This window comes from Thamnophis elegans, chromosome 4 (genome assembly GCF_009769535.1).
Source record: "Thamnophis elegans isolate rThaEle1 chromosome 4, rThaEle1.pri, whole genome shotgun sequence".
Lineage (NCBI taxonomy): Eukaryota > Metazoa > Chordata > Lepidosauria > Squamata > Colubridae > Thamnophis > Thamnophis elegans.
In genome coordinates, this window is record NC_045544.1 from 35,842,038 (window position 1) to 35,856,958 (window position 14,921).

Sequence of the window (14,921 nt, forward strand, 5' to 3'; positions counted from 1 at the left end):
CTTATACTTTTCAGAGGTACAATATTGTTCTATGTACAATCCTTGTTTTATTGATTGCATGTAATATTCTAATTTTCTGAGATGGTGGATTTGGGGTTTTCATGAGCTGTATGCCATAATCATCACAATTATGACAAATCATTAATATTTACATGAAGCCGCTGGGTGAGATCATTCGACGGCACAGGATAAAATACCATCAGTATGCGGACGATACACAGTTGTATCTGTCCGCCCCGTGCCAACTCAGTGAAGTGGTTGACGTGATGTGCCAGTGCCTTGAGGCTGTTAGGGTCTGGATGGGGGATAACAAGCTTGCACTCAATCCGGATAAGACCGAGTGGCTGGTGTGTTTCCCTCCCACTAATTGGCCAAGTTTTCCATCTCTCAGGCTGGGGGGGTCAAACAGTACGCCCCTCAGACAGGGTTCGAAATTTGGGAGTCCTCCTGGACCCACAGCTGACTCTCGAACACCACTTGTCGGCTGTGACCAGGGGGGCATTTGCCCAGGTTCGCCTGGTGCACCAGTTGCGTCCCTACCTGAACCGGGAGGCCCTCACAACAGTCACTCGTGCCCTTGTGACCTCTAGACTGGACTACTGCAACGTGCTCTACATGGGGTAGCCCTTGAAGAGCATTCGGAGACTTCAGCTTGTCCAGAATGCAGCCGTGCGAGTGATCGTGGGTGCACCTCGGTTCACCCACTTAACACCTATCCTCCGCGAGCTGCACTGGCTGCCTATTGGTCTTCGGATACGCTTCAAGGCGCTAGTCATAACTTATAAAGCCCTTCATGGTATTGGACCTGGGTACTTGAGAGACCACCTGCTGCCAATTACCTCCAATATACCGATCAGATCCCACAGATTAGGCCTCCTCCAAATTCCATCCGCCGGCCAATGCCGACTGGCGACTACCCGGAGGAGAGCCTTCTCTGTGGCTGCTCCGACCCTCTGGAACGAGCTCCCCGTGGAGATTCGAACCCTCACCACCCTCCAGGACTTCCGCAAAGCCCTTAAAACCTGGCTGTTCCGACAGGCCTGGGGCTAAAGAGTTTTTGCCCCCCTTCTCGAATGGTATGGTTGTGTGTTTTTTAAATTTTGTATTGTTATGTTCGTCTTTTTATCCCCCTGTCTGTACCCCCTTCCCTGACTAAATTGTGAGCCGCCCTGAGTCCCCTTCGGGGAAAAGGGCGGCATATAAATGTAATAAATCCAATCCAATCCAATCAAACTATCTTGCTTTGCATGTAATGAGTCTTATCTCATATATTAGTTTCATCTTTTAAATTGCATTACTGAAATAAATGAACTTTTGCACAATATTCTAATTTTTCGAGTTTCATCTGTACATTACACAACGAAGTGACTCACTTTTTTTTCTTACACCCTGTTGAATTGTTTGGGCATTTGCTAAGCATTCGATTAAAAAACAATTCTTTATAAATTTCTTCACTTTGAAAGAGTTAACTATCTTCATTTTCAAATGTTGAGATAACTGCTTAGAGCAGTGTGCTCATTTGTTGAAAGCAGATAAAACAAGAGTCACAATCAGAGATGTTAGAAGGCTAGACGAGCTGTGGTGGCACAGTGGTTATAGTGCAGTATTGCAGGCTAACACTGCTCACATTGCCAGGCCTTTGATTCCTTTGATCCTGACTGGCTCAAGGTTGACTCAGCCTTTCGTTCTTCTGAGGTCAGTAAACGGAGGAGCCAGATTGTTGAGGCCAATGTGCTGACTCTGTAAACCACTTAGAGAATGTTGTGAAGCACTGTGAAGCGGTACATAAGTGCTCTTGCTATTAGAGTATTTGTTCACCAGTAGAATTGTCTTCACACCATGTAAAAGTGGTATTGTTTCAATTAATTTAGGAGTGATTGAAATATAATGTTTAAGTATGGATGCCTAAACTTTTGTATGTAACGGTTTTCATTGTCATTTTCTATATTAGTACTGTATACTAATACATGCTGAGTTTATTTTTGATCTGTGCTTTGTACCAAATATTTTACAAAAGAAGTTATTTCTGTAGAATGAACACTTTTCAAGTACAAAACAGCAGGGTTGATTTGATAGTCATTACCTGCTACTTGACATTATCGAAACAAATAGGAAATGTATAAAGCTTGTTCAGATTGAATCAGTCCATTCATCCATCTAACTGTATTGACTAAACTGGGATGGATCTTAAAACCTTCAACTGTCTTATAGATCTGTCTGGCAATATCTGAAGTTCATTTCTTGTTTATCCAATTTATATGTTACAAAATCTACATTGATTCATCAGGCCCTCTGATTGGCATTTACATCAAATCCTACTTCTGGCAACCTGTTATTTTAAGGTAGATAAGAAAAGTAGATAACCTCATCAGCCTGGGAAGTCTGAGTTTTGAGAACAGTTGATCAATGCAGTCATCAGTTGGCTACCACTAGGATCTCTCTATTCATAAAGTGATCTTTATGGAGGACATAGTTAGTGTCCATACAAAGTTGCCTACTTAGTATTTCATGAGTGGAAAATATGAGTGGAACAAGAAGGTTAAAAAAAAATGTTAGGACAAATGTCACAATATACAAGAAGAAAATATAAAGAGCAATAATATATGAAAAATAAAAAATGAACAGCAATAAAGACAAATGTATCAAGATACCAATATTTGATTATACTACTATACAAAATAAAACTTTATTTTTTTAAAAAAAGGCTAAAATGTATAAAGGTACATATATGCTAGTTGTTCCTGACTCTAGGGGGCAGTGCTCATCTCTGTTTCAAAGCCAAAGAGTCAGCGCTGTCCGAAGACCTCTCCGTAGTCATGTGACCAGCATGACTAAATGCCAAAGGCACATGGAACACTGTTACCTTCCCACCAAAGGTGGTTCCTATTTTTCTACTTGCATTTTTACATGCTTTCGAACTGCTAGGTTGGCAGATGCTGGGACAAGTAACAGGAGCTCGCTATTAGGGATTAGGGATTCAAACCGCTGAACTGCTGACCTTTCTGATCAACAAGCTCAGCGTCTTAGTCACTGAGCCACCAGGTCCCTTCTTTTCTATTCTTTTCTATTTTACATATATAAAATGTATATGTATGTATATATGCGTGTATGTATGTATGTATGTATGTATGTATGTATGTATGTATGTATGTATTCAGAGTGTTCAACGGAGACCTATCCTTAACGTTTCAACGCTTTCCAATCATGCATCATTTTTACTTTTGAAAGAAAGAGCCTATTTTGAGCCTTGAGGCACTGCTAGAATTAAAAATGACGTTGGTCCCTGGCACCTTATTTTGCCAGTATGCTAGCTTCCCATTTTTAAAATTATCTTTAATATCAAAAGTGAGATGAGATCAGAATGTGGTGCTGCCAGGGAAAATCTCTGCTGGCGTAAATGTGCCCAAAAGGAGCATGTGGGAGACTTCTGGTTTAAAGGATGAATCTTGAGGTATATTAACTGGCTCCAATAAGCTCCAACATCTGAATATTGACACTGGACTTAGTTCCATAGCTCAGGGAAATATTTTTGCAGTGAGGCTTTGGAAATATCAAGTGTCTTCCTATCTTTTGTTTGAGCTTCTTATTTCCCCAAAACATAAACTCATTCAAACACCCTGCAATTTAAAATTCTATTAAAAGAAGGAAAATGAGTCCAGCTCTGTGTGTATGTGTGTGTGTGTGTGTGTCTTTACCATTTATTAAGACTGTTTCTCCCGCCACCCCACCCCAATGTGGCAAGCCTGTAATAAATTTACCAGATTGTCAAAAACTGTCTCTCTGTACTGAAAGCCAGCCTGTATGGGAAAGATTTATCTCACTGCCTGAGGGAAAACCGATGAACTGGAACCATTGTTTTCTTAACTTGTATCTAAAATTGAAGAACCATATTTCCTGTGAATTCCAAGCTTATCTTTAGACCTTGTTAAATTTAATTTTGCGGTTGCTTAATTTATTTTCCTCAGTATTAATTCTGAGGAATATCAATAGGAATGTAAGGTGTGGTTAATGCAAAGAATTGTTTGTTCAGTTTGGCAATTTGGAAATGATTTATAGATTTAATATTGGGTTTTGTTCGCCTTTTGTCTTGAAGCACTATACACACCTGTTTTATCTATATTTTGTGTCTTGCTTCCGAAATAGCTGTGTTTAAGACATAGTTATGGGAGGCAAGCAGTTTTTAAGCAGTATAATTCATTTAGAATCTAGCCATCAGGGGACATGTCAGTTTCAACACCTCTGTATGTCACTGTCAGAAATTGGTGATTGAAGCTATCTCACCAGTTGTTAAAATCACAGTGAGAAAATGCAATCGATACTTGGTAAATCTCATGAGTTTAATGGCCTTTGTATCAAGTTTGAAGCTTCAACTAATTCTTCATTGCTTCAAATACCGTTTCTGCATAAAATCTCACCTACTAAAAACTTGGTTAAGAAAGGATGAAAGAAAAAATAATGGAAAACTCTCCCAAGGAACATATTGTCAAGGAACATAAGCTTCCTTGTTAAAACAAAGCTAATGTTTATGGTCATTAAATGAGTACTACTTATAGTGTGGAACTAAGGGCAGCTCCATGTGTGATGTCCACCACATTCATGTTTAGCTCTGCACCCATATGGTAGTTTAGCTAGTTTAACTTTGACAAAAGTGTACTTTTCCCATCCAAGCATTAAAGTTCTGTTGATGAGTACATGTAGAGAGATTCTTTTCCTGTTGGTGTAAAATCTTTCTTTACTTTGCCTTACAGTCTCTTTTTACCCTGCAGAAATTTTGCCCTACCATCATGCCACTTTAAATTGAGCACATGGCTGGTAATTGATGGGTTGGTAAGTTCCCTGAATTCAGTTACTTTTCATAACACCAACCATGGTTACAGAGATGGATAATGGTTCAATTCTGCTATTTGTCTCATTCTGTTGCTCAGCTGGGAGGGTGCATTGATTGCCTGATGTGGTGTTTGTTGTATTCTGAGATTGGCAGTGATGAAGATGATCATAGGTTGGATTAAAATTGACTCTGGGGATTAGAGAGTGAAAACTCTAATTGTTGTTTAAAGATATACTCAAATTCTGTATCTCACAGATATGAAAAGCAAAGTATTTCACATTTGTCACTGGGTTGTCCTATCAGTATTAGTTCTACGAAGCTGTTTTTGCAGGCTGGCACCATTCTGATGTGTTAGAAGAGAACTTCCATAGTTTTCAGCCAGATGTTCCAGTGACTGGGGGAGATAGTCTTCAAGAGTTAAGGTTTTGCTCCCAATGAACACAGAGTTGAGGATCTATGTAGCCAAGGCCTAGCAACCTGTAAGTCACTTGAGGTCCCTGTAAATGAACAAATGAAGTAGAGTGGCAAACAGTTGAATTTTAGTAAAAGGAACCTGTCAAGGTTCTGATGAAACAATAAACATTGTGGAGGACAAGACCGACAGAACCAAAATATAAAGCTCTTTTCTGTGAATTTTAATCATGCAACAATTACATTATCAAGCAACATAGTATTTTATCTCTGCATGGAAGAAAATACAGAGGATTTACCTGAGATATTCTCTCTCTCTCTCTCTCTCTCTCTCTCTCTCTCTCTCTCTCTCTCTCTCTCTCTCTCTCTCTCTCTCTCTCTCTCTCTCTCTCGTGTGTGTCAAATACAACCTTAGTTTGAAACATTCCCTTTAAATCTACTGAGTTGCAATTTGCTGGGGAATATAATTGATGATCCATTAGACTAAAAATTGAGTATTTGAGGTGCATTTTTCTAATATTAAATCTCAGTCCATTGGCAGAATAATGGGGTAAACATTTTACATGGTTATTCATTGTGATGTTGCAATGAAGACTACTTCATGTGTCAGGACATTGCACAAAAGATGTACACACTTTGTTACCAGGGTGAAGCTTCTAGATTGAGCAGATGTCTCTGTATATGTATTCTTTAAAAAGTTAAGATAAATCCTGTGTTGACTTTTCTGATCACATGGCCCTGAGAAAAATGATTCATTTTTCATTCATGTCATGTCACAGCTGTTTAATTTTTCATCAGCTCTTGATAATCATTAATCAACACAGGAAATCTAAGCTACATCCAGAAAACTGTCATATAACAATAAATGTCCACCTTATTTCACCAGTAGATCTTCAGTTTATTTTTGTTGCATGTTTAATATGTATGTGTGTGCTCAGCATTCTCACTTTCCAAGGTATACTTTGAGAAGTTTGTAAAACATTGCTATCATGAGTTCCATTGGTTAGATTCAGTTTTGTGATCATGCTGCCATTTTTCTATTTATGTAAGCACGTTTAATATTGGCTTCATGCTGTTTTATGAGTAAAAAGAAAGAGAAGCCTTCTCTTCCTTTTCCCGCTAATTGCTTTTAGGGCAGGGGTGTCAAACTCAATTTCATTGAGGGCCACATCAGGGTTGTGTTTGACCTCAGGCAGCCAGTGTGAGCATTGCCAGCTCGATATCACTCATGTTGGGGGCACCTGTGGTTTTCTCTTCCAGTGAAAACAGGCTCCTGAGTTCCATTTTCGGCTGCTACGGTCTCCTGCAACCCTCTGCTAGCAAAAATGGCAGCCCTCCCAAGCTCCGTTTTCTTCATTTTCTCTGAAAGAGGCACTTTGCTGTTTCCAGGGTGGCCCCACAGGCCAGATCTAAGCACCCCATGGGCCAGATCCAGGCCCCGGACCTTGAGTTTGACACCCCTGTTTGAGGGGGGCCAAGAAAGAGAGGAAAGTAATCATTCTACCAACGGCATCTTTGGCTGTTCTAACAAGCTGGTTTCTCTGTCTTGTTTCTTTTAGGGAGCTCCTGTTATCTGTTGCTTTGGGGCAAGTCTTATCCCTGCTGATCTGTGGTATTAGCCTAACCAGCAAGTATTTGTCAGATGACTTTCATGCCAACACACCTGTCTTTCAGAGCTTTCTGAACTACATTCTCCTATTTTTGGTCTACACCACAACATTAGCTGTTAGACAAGGTAAGTGGGGTGTGCTGCCTTTAAATGGGTTATTATATCAATTCCTGAAATTGTACGGGGCCTCATTTTTTTCCTTTTTGCCAATTTTGGTCTTGTTATGTAACAAATCATTCTATAATATAACTAGAGTTGAATTTTTAAAGGCAATAAAATGATGCGTTCTTTCATTCAGGAATAAGTTAATAATTACCAAGGTTCAAAATCACCATTACATGTTTTGCTGGCATAAAGTTGTTCGAACACATTTCACCAATAGAATCCTATACAAACAATGTAAATTATTTTATTATTTTTTAGGGTAAAATACAATAGTTATAGGATAAGATACAATACAACTTAATACATGAATATGTAAAATAGAATAAAATGACATAAAATTATATTTTGGTGTCACCCTTACCATCTACCCCAATCAGTCCCACGTATGCAGATCTCAACTGTACCATTTTGTTTAAGTACTCTGCTGTGTTAAATGTTATTTTCAGGTTCTGGCCGCACATAAAGTAAGTGGTTTTGATACGGGGATCCCAATGGATCATTCATTTGGTACAGAGCAAGGTACCTGTTTCTCAGCCCCTTATACAAGCGATAAATAAATAAATAAATAAATAAATAAATAAATAAATAATTGCTCAAGAGGTTACGTCTAGAATGATAACTGAAATGATGAGATTGATTTCTTTGATTTCCTGATAAATAAGGGGAATAGTTTCATTTGGAGTCTAACATGAGTAAATAAAATTTTATGTGCATGGATTTTCCTCTTTTTCCCAACATTCTTGATGATCTAAGGAGCACATCTAGTATAATGTGGGAACTGCAACAAGAGATGAGAAAGACTGGAATTGGGAGGGGATTCTATTTATGGGAACTTCTTCAAGGCAAGCCAGTCTTTCATCTTCGCATACTTGAATCAAACTCTCTCCCTTCCTGCTCTCTCTCCCTCCCCCCTCTCCCTGTCCCTCTCTCCTCCCTCTCCCTCCCCCTCCCCCCTCTATCATCTTTATCCATCCATCATCCATCATCCATCATCCATCCATCCATCCATCCATCTATCTATCTATCTATCATCATCATCATCTATCTTTTTTTCTATTTATCATTTCTCTCTCTCTCTCTCTTTAATGTGTTTTCTGTCTCTTAGAGAAATATAAATATTTTTATATCCACTGTGATTTAGTATTATATCACTGGGGTTTTGCAATATTATTACAGCATTACTTGATATTAATCCACATATCTTCTGTAGCCTTCTTTGTCCTATTTCATACTACCATTGTGTCCCACAAACCTCAAAAGCATCTCCTCATATATGAAGAACAGGAAGTAAGAATGAAGCATGTGTGAAAACCTAGTTTCTGCTAAGAGCAGAAATGCACATGAGCACAGAACCTTAAGCCAACTGTGGCCCTTCAAAATTGTGGGTCTAGGACCTCATAGCTACCAGTTTGCTGCCAAATGGTACGTGACAGAAAGCAAAAATACAGAACAAGAAAAAACCCAGAAGGGTATGGCTAGCTGATGAGACTAAAAAGCTTGAAATAGCTATACTAGTCTCCCTTTATTTCTTTGTCAGTAAATTTAAATTTAACACAAAATAGTTGTTGCGGAAGCAACTGCCTGCGAAGGCTCCTGGATTGCAGCTGAAAGGTGAAAATGGAAGCAGTAGGCTCCATCCCATATTTGGGTTGACCAGATAGACTGGTCTCACCAGAAAAACACTTACAGAATTATCTTTTTAATTATACTTAATCAAGCCCTTCAAGTTAATGATATTAAATTGATCATTTATGAGTTATGTCACAGAATTCCAAGGAGCTGGGAAAAAAGGACACACCATTACATTAGAACAAAACAACCTGGGTTAATTTATTTAAATAATTTATAGAGCTAAGTGATTCTGGGCAATATACCCACAGGTTAAACCCACAACCACTACCACATACAACCCTGGCACCCTGGTTAAAAGAATAATTCTCCAAAGGTGGGGGGGGAACATACTATTGGCAGAGCTTGCTTAACCTCTTGGTCCAAATACTTAATTACCTAGAATTTCCTGGTCTTTTTATGTAATCCAAGGTAAATAGCACTGTATTTTGGCAATTCACAGTTATCTGTAACTGATTTTACTGCAATACAAGGAAAGAACAATGGAGTGTATAAGCAAAATGTTATCTTGCTATTTGTTGGAACTCATTTTAATATATAAGTCCTCAGTTTAGCATTTGGCTTTTGTGAATTATTTATGTTTTTCTTCCAAGAATTTGCAGATGCTTCCGTCTCTATGTTGTCTAAGTATAAGCAATCAACGCTTCCTTTCTTACTCTGGTTAATTTCCAGTGGATAAATTAATGTTAGTTTCCATTCTGTTCCTTTTGTCTGGCTCTATAACACCAATAGGATAGATTGTTATAATTGTTACAAAAAGTATTTGCCTTTCACATTGAATAACAAGTAGCTGTAAGATCTTACCAGTCTAAATTTAAAGGATGATCCTTTACACGTGAGATATATAGCTTACACTACCTAGATCTCACTGGTATAGCACAGAGGTGGACCTACAGAGTTAGCAATAAGGATTTTGCTTGTTGACTAAGTGCAAATCAATTTATCAATTTATTTATTTCAACAAAGTGGGCTGAGGCAGTAGTTTACCTCTACTCTTCCCTTCAGCATTCCATCCATCTTCTTTCCCAAGCCACAAAACAGTGAAGAAGAGAAACAAGGGAAATCTCTTGAAAACTCCTGCTGCTATTCACACCAAGTTAAATGGTGAGTGCCTGGAAAGACCAAGTGGAAGAACCATTGCAAGGTCCAGAGACCATCCCAGTTGCTGTTTACCCAACAAAGGGATAATAAACCCTCATCTCTGGGGGTTTTTTTTTTGCTCATTACTTATCCATATGTTAACAAGTGTGGATTAAAGATACATTTTATCAGAAAATCACTTTTCGGCTGATTTCCAAACCAAATGTGCTGTGGAGCAAACTTTCAATGGCTTAGCATTATGTGATCAAATGAATGCTACTTATCCACGTAGAGATATTTGCACCTATGGGAGTATAATCTTTACTGTTTGCTGTTTTGTTTGATATACAATATAAGTGGCATAACTTCATAATATTTACAATATTTATCAAATCAAGAGTCATCTTTTGGCTCATACATAGAGTTAAATGAGAATTCTGAATTCTTATGGAAATATTTGATCGTATAGATCAAAAACTGGAAAATATAATACAAGGAACAACGAGTAAAACCAGGACAATGAGGAAACAAGGGAGTGACCAGAAGAAGCAGAGGAGACAGAAGAACTGAGAAATCAAGAAGAAGAAGATAACAATAAGAAGATATCATTAAAATTGATAGTGAATAAGTGATTCAAACAGAAGGATTTTTTTTTAAAAAAGATGTGAAAGGGAATGGGAGAAACATGGAAGATAACTGAAAAGAAAAAGGAGTTAGACCAAATAGCTTTAAAACCAGACAGTGTGAAAAGATGGAGAGGGAACAGGAAGCTAGAAGGTATAGTCAATATACAGATTTAAAGGTAGATGAAATAAAAGACTTAAAAGACTTAAAAGAAATGTATGGGAGGCAACCCCAAAAAAAGATTAAAAATTTAGATGCGGGCAAAAGATGTGGGATAAAGGGAAAAGAAAGGGAATGTAAAGTAAAAATATGTCATGAAAGTATTTTAATGATGTGTATGAATATTAGAATTATATAAATTGGATAACTGATTTGTTTTTATGTAGTGTGATAGTGATCTAAGTATAGAAATATGGTTCACAGTGAAAGATTAAAATTAAACAATAAGTGATTATGTAATGAAAGAATATATTTGTTATTATCATGTCTTTGAATGAAAATGAAATGTAATGATTGTGAGTAATAATATTATGTTTATTTTTATTGAAATGTATGATACCCAGGCATCACACTATTTATGCATTGATATATATAAATAATACAAAAATTAAAAAACGACATAAAAAGAGAATACGGAATTTCATTTTGCTTTTTATTTTCTTTAATTGTCTTCATCCTGTTTTCACGTCCAATATTGTCTAAAGGTGTTTTCCTTTTTTGGAGAACTTTTGAGCAATCCTCTAAACTTTCATCTATTTTCATTTTTTTAAAAACTGTTCGTCTTGGACTACAGAGAAATCAAATCCTTTTTTCCCCCTACTGGCATTTGAAGAAATCTCAGAGTGACATCTAGTTTTAAGTATATCTTCTGTCAGATATCAGAGAAGCAATAGTCAACCAATGTCCTTAGTAAAGAAACAGCATCATTTCAATTTCCTTTCCAGAGACAGCTGTATAAAAAGGGGGGGGAAGGTTTCACACGTTCTCCAAAAGACTCCCCCCCCCAAAAAAAAGCCATTTATCTACCAAAGATCTTGGAGGTTTCAATTCTATGCAACTATTTAAGACCGTGCATTTAATTCAATATTCCATTCCATTCCCCATCATCCAGTCAGAGTGAAGAAGCTTCTTCGATGAGCAGTGAAATGTCTTCAAAGAAAAACCAGAAAGTCCAGTTGCCTCTTGAAAAAAGCACCTTTGGGACAACCATGACCTGGATGACTCAGAATCTTCATAGACATTTAATTCAATACTAATTGGTGACCCGCCCTTTAGTTGTGAGGCATTTTCTCCTGCTCTAATCTGCCTTTGATTACTTATCATAGTCATAGTCATAGTCATAGTCACTTTATTTGTATGCCGCCCTTTTCCCTGGGGGAACTCAGGGCGGCTCACAGTTCAAAAGGGGGGGGGAAGGACAAACAATTTACAACATAAAGACACTACATCATTTAAGAACACAACAGTCATACAATTCGAGTGGGGTTAGAGTCTTTAACCCCAGGCCAGCCGGGACAGCCAGATTTTAAGGGCGGCGCGGAAGGTCTGGAGGGTGGTGAGGGTCCGAATCTCCACGGGGAGTTCGTTCCAGAGGGTCGGAGCAGCCACCGAGAAGGCTCTCCTCCGGGTAGTTGCCAGTCTACACTGGCTGGCTGATGGAATTCGGAGGAGGCCTAATCTATGCGATCTTATCGGTCTAGTGGAGGTAATTGGAGGTATCAGTGATCAACTCACCCTTGCCTTGAGGAGAATTGCATTCTGACTTTCCTCTAGCCAAATTATGAGATACTGTATAGCTGCTCTGCTAAGCTAAATAAAAACCACCATGTTTCTTTCTGTTTGCAAGCTCTACTTTCCAGGGATATAGGGTAAAATTATAAAATAATTATTTTATCAATATTTAGTTCTTTTTAATTTAATTTTAATTCAGTTAAATTTGAATAATCTCAGGTTCAATTTAAAAACATGTCTGATTTTCAGGTTGTTTCACCAAAGAATCTCATTTCCAAGATGCAGATTTTCATGTGAAGATTGAAAATCATGTCCCCATCACATTGTGGATCATAACATTTGTTTGGAGCCATGGAAAAAGCAGCTGTGGAAAGTCAAAGTGGTCTATCTTTAGAGTGAGAAGAAGATATTCTTGGTATCTAGCTAACACCTTTTTCACAGAGTGTGAAGCAAACTTTCAAAGGTTAACAAAAGTCACAACTCTGGGGAAAATCCTGGTATTGTTTCACAAGGTCTTTTTAAAGCCTCCATTCCCATGGGATGCTGTAATAAAAAGCTGTCTTTAAAAGCATACTGTTTGCATCTTTCAAAGCATCTGTTTGTGATGCCTTTTTTTTTTGTTTTACCCTTTCCAGTGTATTGTTATATCTTTTTGGGGATCCTTGATTTGCAGAGGTGGTATTCAACTGGTTCTCTCCGGTTCGGGCAAACTGGTAGTAGCAGCTGTGGGAGGCTCCGCCCACCTGCCCCGATATAATGTGTGAGCACTGTGCATGTGCAGGAGGTGGTGCACATGTACAGATGCGCGCACTCACATTTGTGAACTGTTAGGGAAAGTAAGTGAATCCCACCGCTGTTGATTTGGCATGAAATGGCCACAGGTTTATGTTCCGCATGAAAGATGCTAATCGGAATCCATGCCCATTTCTGTGAACATAGGTTTTCAGGGTTAATCTCATATGTTTCTGGTGGTGCAGTGGTTAGAATGCAGTATTGCAGGCAGGGCCGGATTTTCCTATAGGCTAATTAGGCTTCAGCCTAGGGCCTCGAGATCAAGAGGGGCCTACATTCAAATTGTAATGATGTATTTTATTGTCTCTCATGTAATTTACAAACTTAAAAATGGGAGGTGAAAGGGCCTCGTAAGTGGAATAGCCTAGGGCCTCTTTTCATCTAAATCCGGCCCTGATTGTAGGCTAATTCTGCCCATTTCCAGGAGTTCAATCTTGACCGACTCAAGATTGACTCCATCCTTTTGTGGTTGGTAAATAAGTCTAAGTGCTAATTGCTATTGCTATATCTAGAAATAACAATGATGCTTGACTCCATCTTGGGGGACTTTGGGAAAAGATGATGGAGGAATTTACTACTTCTGTTTTTATGCTTTGAGAGTACCCTCACAAAATTAAGGCAGCCTTGCAGAATCTCTCAGCACTGAAAACTACTAAGCAAAATGTTGCTTAGAAAGTTCTATGCACATAGAGGAACCTAAAACAGATTTTAGTGCTGTAAATTTAGCGTATGATTCATATTGAGAGAATAAATCTTTCATTTCATTTTAAGGTATCATTTAATAAAGAACAATTTCAAATTATGTCTTGTGAAATTGAAAAGCCGAACAATGTGCAACTTAAATGCTCAGGAAAAGGCTAGAACTTTGTGTCATCACAGAATTGTGTAATTTTGTTGTCCAATCAACTCTGAGTTTGCACAATAATGCTGTTATTGCCAACTAGAAGTTCTACAGGTTTTGCATCACTCCATAACTATAACAAAAGAGTGTAAATGCTTAGATCAGTTGAATGGATTCAAAAGATGTAGAGGGTCATTAGATGTAATTACATCTAATAAGAACATATACAGTGTGATTTTGTTTTAAGCACAAATTCAAGAAATCTTAAAAAATATTTTCCCTTCATATCTCCAGAGGTGGTACTCAGCCAGTTCTGACTTGTTCTGGCGAACTGGTAGCAGAAATTTTGAGTAGTTCGGAGAACCACCTCTGGCTGGCCCTGCCCCCATCTATTCGCTGCCTCCCGAGTCCAGTTGATCAGCTGGGTCTTCTTTTGTTGCCCTGAACAGGAGAACGGATCTGGAAGTAGGTTATTGGGGCAGGGAATAAATGGGGATTTTGCAGTAACCTTCCCCAGGAGTGGGGAGGGAATGGAGATTTTGCAGTATCCTTACCCTGGAGTGGAGTGAAAATGGAGATTTTGCAATATCTTTCCCTCAGGAGTGGGAAGGGGATGGGAATTTTGGAGTATCCTTCCCCCATGAGTGGGAGGGAAATGGGAATTTTGCAGTTTCCTTCCCCTGTCACGCCCACCAAGCCATGCCCACAGAACTGGTAAAAAAAAATTGAATCCCACCACTGCATATCTCCCATTTCCTGCAACAAAGGAAAGGAAAATTTAAACTGAATAATGAGAATAAGAACAGGGCAGTATAATCAGTACAAGTTAATTGTCTGAACAAAACAGAAATTATTGTAAATATTGAAATATCCTGTAAATCCTGTAAGATTTGTAGTTCTTATTAAAATGGGAGTGTTTGTTGAGGGACTGCTCAGGCTAATCCCTTCACACTAATATCATTCCAGTAGTATCTGCAGGAAAAATAAAAACTTGAAGATATTCAGCTTATATGGAAAGCAGTCACATACAATTGTACACACGCAGGGCCGCTCCTTCTGCAAAGGGCTACATTAGGACAAAACTGCCTGAAGGAATCTAATGTTATTTCTTGGGAGGAGAGCCAATTAAGACTCATGTTATGAAGGATGCTGTTTGAGTAATAAATGAAAAGGACTACAAATCATAACTGTGTCCCAAATATCAGAGACAG

General features: G+C 38.4%; 1 protein-coding gene across 1 annotated transcript in view; it reads left to right on the forward strand.

Annotated features, from left to right (window-relative positions):
* SLC35F1 (solute carrier family 35 member F1) overlaps positions 1-14,921 on the forward strand; it is a 231,647-nt gene that overhangs the window by 104,274 nt on the left and 112,452 nt on the right. The window contains exon 2 of the mRNA XM_032216781.1: positions 6,799-6,974. Within this exon, the coding sequence (XP_032072672.1) occupies positions 6,799-6,974 (176 nt within the window). The remainder of the gene's footprint in view (positions 1-6,798; positions 6,975-14,921) is intronic.